At 37.6% G+C, this 8,747-nt stretch overlaps 1 protein-coding gene across 1 annotated transcript in view; it reads left to right on the top strand.

Annotated features, from left to right (window-relative positions):
* The window catches only part of nckap1l (NCK associated protein 1 like), a 32,076-nt gene that overhangs the window by 15,934 nt on the left and 7,395 nt on the right, over positions 1-8,747 (top strand). The window contains exons 15-23 of the mRNA XM_037679413.1: positions 1,337-1,395; positions 1,505-1,650; positions 1,722-1,854; positions 2,682-2,801; positions 3,140-3,279; positions 4,930-5,061; positions 6,096-6,314; positions 6,564-6,694; positions 7,625-7,722. Coding sequence (XP_037535341.1) covers positions 1,337-1,395; positions 1,505-1,650; positions 1,722-1,854; positions 2,682-2,801; positions 3,140-3,279; positions 4,930-5,061; positions 6,096-6,314; positions 6,564-6,694; positions 7,625-7,722 — 1,178 coding nt within the window. The remainder of the gene's footprint in view (positions 1-1,336; positions 1,396-1,504; positions 1,651-1,721; positions 1,855-2,681; positions 2,802-3,139; positions 3,280-4,929; positions 5,062-6,095; positions 6,315-6,563; positions 6,695-7,624; positions 7,723-8,747) is intronic.

Raw genomic sequence — 8,747 nt, 5'->3', positions numbered from 1 at the left:
ATGGAGGAGGTAGAAAAGAGAGCCTTGACGTCCTTTTCAGGGACACCACCAAGTCATTGGTTCAGGTATGTTGACGACACCTGGGTTAAAATTAAATCTCAGGAAGTCCAACATTTTACTGACCACATCAACTCTGTGGATAAATACATTAAGTTCACAAGAGAAGATGTAAAAAATGGCAAGTTGGCTTTCTTGGACTGCGAGGTCTCAGTCTCTGATAGAGGACATTTGCAAACTGAGGTGTACCGCAAACCCACCCACACAGACCAGTATTTGCAGTTTGACTCCCATCACCCTTTGGAGCACAAGTTAGGAGTCATCAGGACTCTGTATCACGGAGCAGACAGCATCCCCACTAGCTCGGGAGCCAGGCAGAAGGAGAAATCCCACACAAGACAGGCTCTAGAGCAATGTGGATATCCTAACTGGGCCTTCCTGAAAGCAGAGAAGAAACCCAAACAGGACTCCAGTCAGCCATCAGGTGAAAAGGAGGAACCCAGACCCAGACCAGTGGTCATTCCGTATGTTGAGGGGGTATCAGAGAAACTGAGACGTTTATTTTCTAAACATAACGTCCCAGTGGCTTTTAAACCACAAAATACATTACGGCAAAAACTGGTTCATCCCAAAGATCCAGTCCCCCGGCACAAACAGAGTAATGTTGTGTATGCTGTTCAGTGTCAGGAGGGCTGTGATCAGTCTTACATCGGGGAAACTAAACAGCCACTGGCCAAAAGGATGGCCCAGCACAGAAGATCAACATCATCAGGCCAGGATTCTGCGGTCTACACTCATCTCCAGGCCAGCGGTCACTCTTTCAAGGATGAAGATGTTCACATCCTGGACAGAGAGGAACGATGGTTTGAGAGAGGAGTAAAGGAGGCCATCTTTGTGAAAAGAAATCGTCCATCATTAAACAGGGGTGGAGGCCTCCGGGTTCAACTGTCCCCCTCTTACAATGCTGTGATTGCTAGTATCACTCAGCCCTCTGTGAATAGTACACAGCCATCAGTGTGCTAATGACCCATTGTTAGGCTGATGGTCCTTCTTGAGCATGTGATCAGCTGGTTTTGGTTGTCAGCAGCAAACTGGTTGATCCACTTTGTGAAGGTGCTATTTAAGAGACTGAGCTGAATACAGCACCTCAGACTGAGGAAGTCTCTTGGATGAGAGACGAAACGTTTCTAGATTTTTTTTGCTTTGTTTTGTTTTTTTGTTTTTTTGAATGTCCAGAGGACCAGATTGAACTTTTTTGGATTTTTCTACCTGGATTATTGAGCATGCATCAGGATGTTAATATCAGATTGTAGCAAGAATAAATGTCTTCTCTCTGTAGTGGACAACAAAGTGGAATTTGATTTCAGAGCACAGAGAATGGACTGGCTAAGATTACAGGTTTGTGTCTTCATGTGACATCATTAAATGCAAACATTGTTAAAGCCTGAGCGTATAATTAAGTTTTTGAGAACACATGACGGGTTTTTATTTATTGCTTTCTATTTAGGCCTACACAAGTGTGAATAAGGCTCCTCTTCCACTGAAAGACTACCCTGACCTGGCAAAGGTGATGAACATGATCCAGTTTCACACCAAAATGGTAGACAGCCTGGAAGAAATGCTCCAGGAGACATCTGAACTCTCCATCCTCTGGTCAGGCTCTTCTTTTCTGTTTACTAATCTTTTTTTGTGTCTCCAGTGACTGATTTATCTGTTTTCTCCAGTTTTTATCCACGTGTCTTTGAGAAGATGTTCAGTCAGAGCAGTGAGGAGATGAATATGAAGCGTTACATCATGTCCTTCCCTTCTGTCTGCTCTCACTTCATTCAGTGTGGACATCCTCTCTGCCCAGAAGAGGTCAGTGTTCAGTTGTCTTTGGCTCAAACCACCAGCTTGAACTACTGTACTGTAGATCATTTTTCCTCACTCATGAAGGGAATGGTGGAGAAGAAATAGATTTGCTCACGTCTGTGTTTTTACGTTTGTCTGTATTGTTAGTAAAATATCTCATGAACCAATGACTGGATTTTATTGAAAATTTTAGAAAGTAATTACTACAGCTGACAAACTTTTGGACTCAATCCAATTCAAGACGGCCGCCACAACCAGTTGACCTTACAAAACACGTATTACGACTAAAACCTTGCCATTAAATGATGACGTCAACCCTGATTGTCTGTAAGCAAAATATTTTATTAACCACAGTATGGATTTCAATGAAACTGAGATCATATTTATTACATCTAAAATTGATTAGCTTGCAAAGTTAATTTCAATCAACATGGCTGCCACATCGGAATTCACAACATATACTCCAAATGATAATAATGGTAATATTAATAATAATAATGATAATGATAATGATAATAATAATAATAATAATGCTATTTTCAAGATTTTCAAGGTCATTTCTCAAAATTGCACGAGATCTTATTAAACTCTCGGGCATGATAAACTGGATAATACGCCTTCCTTTGAGGAATGCTAGGCCTCTAATTATATTTTTACCTTGTACTGAAGAAGGTACATTTTTGTTACTTGCTCGCACCTTGTGCTAGGCATTTAGACTGTTTCATCATTTTTTTTCCATCAGATCAATAACTATGAAATGCATGTTTCTTCCTCATCCCACTGATTGTTACTCTTGTTTATGTGTTTGTGTGTGTGTGTGTGTGTGTGTGCAGTACAACTTAATGGAGAAGCGGAGTCTGCGCCTGTGTGTGACCTTCCTGGAGCAGATAGCCAAGCAGACCAGTGGTGTTATGTTGGAGATATGTGCTGAGCAGCGCAATCTCAATGACCAGGTGGAGTCTGAGTTGGTTTCAAGTTTCAGAAAACTAATTATCCAGCAGAACAGCGTTCTGACTGAGCTTATATCCAAAAATAATCAGGCCAGCCTCAGTTGCAATGTATTTAGCTGGAGGAGTGAGGAGAAGTTTGAATAAAATGGTGAGAGAGGTTTGAAACTCTGGAGCAGAAGGTGTTGCAGTGTTGTTTCTTCAACTCACAGAATGAAATAACACAAACCTGTTCATTGAGGCTGTATAGCATGTTGTGCTTGTAAGTTTACCTCTCCCCTCATATTTGTGTGTGTGTTTCTTTTCATCTTTACACCTACTTCTCCTTGAATAACCCCGTATAGTTGCTGCCTAAGCACTGTGCTGAGACCATCAGCGCTGCTCGCTACAGAAAACAAAAGAGGCCAGTACCAAAAAAGGGAGAGGTCCAAAAGGAGAAGCCTGGTGCCGAAAGCCTGAGAAAAGACCGAGCCGTGGTCACCAAGTTAGTTTGTTTTGATGTCTCCTTGATTGTACCACTTATTTCTCTCTACTTGTCTTAAACAACCTGACGTGAGATGATGGTAGTATAAGCTGATGCCACCCAAATGTATGGGAATGTTATAGCATTATCAAGAGAATTAATAATAATAACAATTATTGGCCTGCACAATAAAACCTGATTGAATTCAACTTTGCAGCAATTTTTATTTTATTTTTAGGAAAACACTTTTAAACTACTCAGATTTGATGTATAAAATAATGCAATATTATTTTCTTCTGTTGAGAAATGATCAAGTCAGCTTTCTGATTGGTTCATAAGGTCCTGTATTTACAGGAAAGCATTTAGCATTTAGGAATGTATTTATGGTCAAAAATGCAATTTAATGTGGTTTATGCATTTTTTTAAATTCAAGCATACATGTGAGAAATGATATGATTAGAAATGAATATTTAGTGTTTTGTAATTGTAAGGCATTTATATTTTCAGATAGTATGGATTCTCATCTCTGTTGGTCTTTACAACAATCATTTAATGATAAAACAATAAAACACAACTTGTATAGAGGATATTTTATTGTTATTATTTTAGGAGCCCTATGTTTCTATTGTGAATGTTTGAGGTCATTAAATTGCTCCATTTAATCAGCGTTTTTAGAGGCTGGACAATGTGTGTAAAGATGAATTATTTCAGATGGTATTACTTGAGAAATTAAACTTCATTTTTAAATCCTGCTAACTTGATCACAGTAATAGCCAATATTTTCTTACTCGCTTTCTGTTAATTGAGAATTCATCTAACAAATCCAAGTCCCGTTGATCATTTAAGTTTTGAACATGTTCCATCTTTAAATAAAAGACATTAACCCATTTATTTAAAAAAAAGTTAAAATGTATTAATTTAAAAAATCTTCCTCGAACTCAACTGTTTTCTAAGTTCTTCACTAAAACCGTCTATTTTTTAGCTTTACTAAATAATTAAAAGGAGCTTCCATTTAGATCTTGATTACAAACTCTTACATATTGTTCATATTTGTTGAATTGTCACATGTTTTCAAATATGAAAATGTAAAAGTTTAAAGGTAAAAGTGGATGAAAAACTTTCCATCATTGATTACCAATATGGAAGTGTATGAATAGAGCCTTTATAAAGCTTTAAAATTCCTATGTCTGATGATATTTTTGATATTTTCTTTATTTTCTCCAATGAATGATGGATTTTGTTTGAGTCTTTATAAAACAAGTTAATTTTGCACATAAGGTGTAACTGGCTTTATACTTTATAACCCTTCATTTTGAATCAGTCGAGGCATTCGGGTACTTCCTCAAGCCAGTAAACGTTAGTAACAAAATACCTTTTTACTATCTCGTAAAAGCTCATTCAATACTTTTATTGGCAGCACATTTTATTTTAGTATTTCTACTTTGATCATTTTCTATATACACAAACCAAGCTCCTTAATAACGTCTGAAGGATCGTAATCCCGTCTCTTTTCCCTCCTCTCACTTTGGACATTTGGTTCAGTTCTCTTGTGTCTTTATTACTTCATTTGTATGAGACAGAACATCTGTCCTGAAGTCACTTTCAAAATATTTGTCCAAAGATCTTAAAGGCTTGCTTTGTCCTCCCTCTCTGTCTCTGTCTGTCTCCTAGTGTGGACAAGTTGCATCTGATGCTGACAGAGCTCTGCTCCTCCTACAGTCTCTGCAGTGACTTGATCGTCTTCGACCACATCATTGTTCCAACAGAGTTCCTCCTTTCTCAGCTGGAGATGCGCCTGTCTGAGTAAGCTGTCGAAGGCGTGTGTGGTATGGGGGTGGGGTGGGGTGTTATATTTATTCTAAATGACGTAGATCATGTAATCACCCCTGAATGTGTAAAGAAATGTCATAAATACAGATTTTGATCTTTTCATCCTTGTGATGCAGATGTAATATATTCATGAAGGAAAACTATTAAAAAAATTAGAATACGGTGCTGTTTTTATTTTATTTATTTATTATTTCTATTAGCAAGATACTGTCCATGAAATGCTGTTTCATCCATAACAACACAGCCTTAACATTATAACAACAATGTAATGCTATTTTTGTATTACTTCAGATTTGTTCTTGACTTCCAGACACACCATTCAGTCAGCTGACCTTTGTGATAAGCTTCACTTTGACTAGACTGTGACAGCACGCTAACACAAATCATTTTGAGCTAATTCTCTTCAGTTTTCTCAGAGCTGTCCCAGTTTAAATGATTTCTAGGTTATTGTTTTTTTTTTTTTTGGTTGCCCTTCTTACAATAAGGCAGATCATGAGCTTGGTTCTTGTAAAATATCTTCTCCATCACTAAAATGAAGCTTTAAGTTTTTCATTGTGACTCTTTCACATGTCAAGCTGTGCTGGAACTGCTTTAAATGTCATGTCACCCTTTAGCTCTGTTATTTACGTATTCACTTCTATTTGGATTAGTGTTATATATATATATGTATGCATATATGTATGTACTGTATGTTTATATGTATGTTTATATATGTTTATATACTCTCTTTAGTCTCTGTCTTTTTTGATTATCTGCCTTGTAGACTTGAATTTAGTGTCCTTGAGTAGCAGCATATTAGCATTGATTGGTCCCTCTGTGGCCAACACTGTAAATAAAATAAAGTAGAGAAAGTAAGAGAATGAAGGGCCCTGAAGAAACACCTAAATAAATTTGTAGTGAAGTCCTGCAGCTCACCTAAAGTGCTGAATCACTTGTTAAACCAGATTTAAAGGTCTTTGACCAACATCAGCCTGGTGACAAGTGACTGTTTTTGCATGTTCCTCCAGGATCATCGTGAAAATGATCAATTACAACCAGACCACCCAGGAGATCACACGACCCTCTGACTTGCTGGCAGGGATAAGAACCTACGCAGCCAGTCTGCACAACCTCTCGAGCCACATCAATGTGGACATCACACGAATGTTGAAGAGCATCCTGCTGCAGCAAACGCAGCCATTGAACTCGCACGGAGGGCAGACAGTTACGCACCTCTACACAACCTGGTGTGTGTTAGATACAGAGGCATTTAAAAATGTGTTGACAAATCTTAAAGAAAGCAGAATTACTGATGCATTTCACATAAAAAACATTGGGTCATTCACAAATACATCTTGAGCCTTCTCTTGCCTGTTTTCTGACCCTCTGGGTTTAACAGAGAAACACTCTTTTTAATTGCTCTCTTTAGATGAAACCTAGCTGTAAAGATTAATGACGCCTCTTCTGCTTTCTTTAATTTCTTCTTTGCTCCTCAGGTTCTTAGAGGGCCTTTTGCGTCAGGCAAGCAGCTCCCTCATCGTCCACTGCCCCACGATGCAGTGCTTTGTCAGCCAGACGACTGAAAGCGAACCAACTTTCAGAGCAGAGGAGTTCTCAGATGTATCAGGTCAGCTTCTGAACTTGAACAAAGATGAGCGATAACTGCAAAATAAAATTTGTTGATTAATTGACAGTTTAAAAGGGTCATTTTTTGCACGTTTTTTTATTTATTTATTATTGCAATGTAAACAAAAAGCCAATCTTCTGGAGAGAAAAAGACATTAGCAGACTTAGCTGTTTTTTGTCGAGGCATGCAGGTGCTCGGGTTTTCTTGTTAAATTATTACGAGCACACAGGTTCATGAAATGACTCACTGTTTGCAAAAACACAACTAGCAGATTTACGTCAGTCTTGTGCATGCACAAGTTTTACTGCCCCAGAGGATGTGAAGCTTGTAATCTTGTTATTGTGCTGTATTTATTTTATTCTCCCACTGCCTTGCTTATATAAACTTCATTCGTGCTTATTATCCACTCCACTCTTCTCTCCCTGCCATACTGCAACTGCTATGGCATCACTTCTGTCTCTCCTCCACACATCTTCTAGTTCCACCTCCACACTAACTCATAACAGCACTGGAGCTCCTTCTAAAGGTTAAATTTACTCCATGACACGCTCAGGAAAACACGATCGCTGCATCATAAAGAGACCTCAATACTTCAGTTATCATCTCCACGCATTTTCATCCCTGCAGTCTAAATTTACTCCTAAGCTAGGTATCTGCCCGCCCCACAATGAATCACTAGCCAATCCATTAACCACGTTCAGTTTAATGCACATGCATTCTCCTCCATCCATATCCATTCACATGCCTGCCTGAGTGAAAGATCTGAACTTACTGATCAAACTGAATCATTTGTGATTGAAACTGAGCAAAGGTATTGAACACCTTTAAAATCACAAGACTGTAAATAAAACAGCATAATGCTTGACTGTAGCTGCTCAGTTGGAATCCATCTTTGTTGATTCCACTGAAAAAGAATCTGCTTCTGAACAGAGTTACAGGCCCTGGCAGAACTAATTGGTCCATACGGCTTGAAGTTTCTGGGTGAGAACCTGATGTGGCACATCACGTCACAAATCAGCGAACTGAAGGTACAGTATGATGCAAAATACCGTCTTTTTAGGACTGTAAGGTGCACCTAAAATCCTTAAATATTCTCAAAAATTGACAGTGAGCCTTATAATCTGGTGCACCTTATGTATTAACTCTGGTTGTGCTTACTGACAAACCGATTTTATGTGGTACACAGTGCTAAAATCAATCTCTCAAAATGAACTTGTTTAGCTTAATGCACCTTATGTATGAAAACAGACCCGTTCATTGACATTGCGCCTTATAATCCAAAAAATACTGTAGTGCAAAATCACATTAAGTTATCGTTAGTGTGAATTAGCATGCTCGTGGAAACATTCACCAGTTAATTTTCTTTCAGGCTTTCACTAAACAGGAATTATCTGATACACAGAGTTAAACTTTCCACATTTATACAATTCTTATCAAAAGTCCTTGTTGGTTAATCTGCATATAAACTTGCTTTCCAATCCAGAATGATAAATTAATCCTTAAAGGTAATGTAAAAATCCTGTCTTACTGTTGTAATCACAATCAGTCCCATCATGTGTGGTTAGTTTTCACCATAGTATGTTGTCACAGTTATTTAAAGAGTCTTTGAGAACAATATGAAATAATTTCAAATTTTATCAGCTGCAAATGAATAAATTCATGATTTTGCTGTCAATTTGACTTCAAGGTTATATTTTTATATCCATTAAAACAAATACAAGACAGGTGAAAACATATTGGATGTGCAAAATGATTACAAAAAATTGTGCTTTTTATTAAAGTGTTGTGTTAAATCATTGTCTGTTAAATCTGATAATAGTCTCATAACTATCCACACATGCAATTATGCCAGTTGATCGAACCAACTTTGATCTGCTGCTCTGAAATGGAAACTTCTTATCACGCTCCACTTCAGAGTTAATCAGTTTAGTGTTTAAGGTTATGCTGAAAGTTTTTGTTTCATACTTATTTCCTGAAAAAGACCACACACACAAAAAAAAAAAAAAAATATATATATATATATATATATATATATATATATATATATATATAT

This window comes from Nematolebias whitei, chromosome 7 (assembly GCF_014905685.2).
Source record: "Nematolebias whitei isolate Nwh7 chromosome 7, NemWhi1, whole genome shotgun sequence".
Taxonomy (NCBI): Eukaryota; Metazoa; Chordata; class Actinopteri; order Cyprinodontiformes; family Rivulidae; genus Nematolebias; species Nematolebias whitei.
This window is presented reverse-complemented; position numbering and strand designations above follow the sequence as displayed.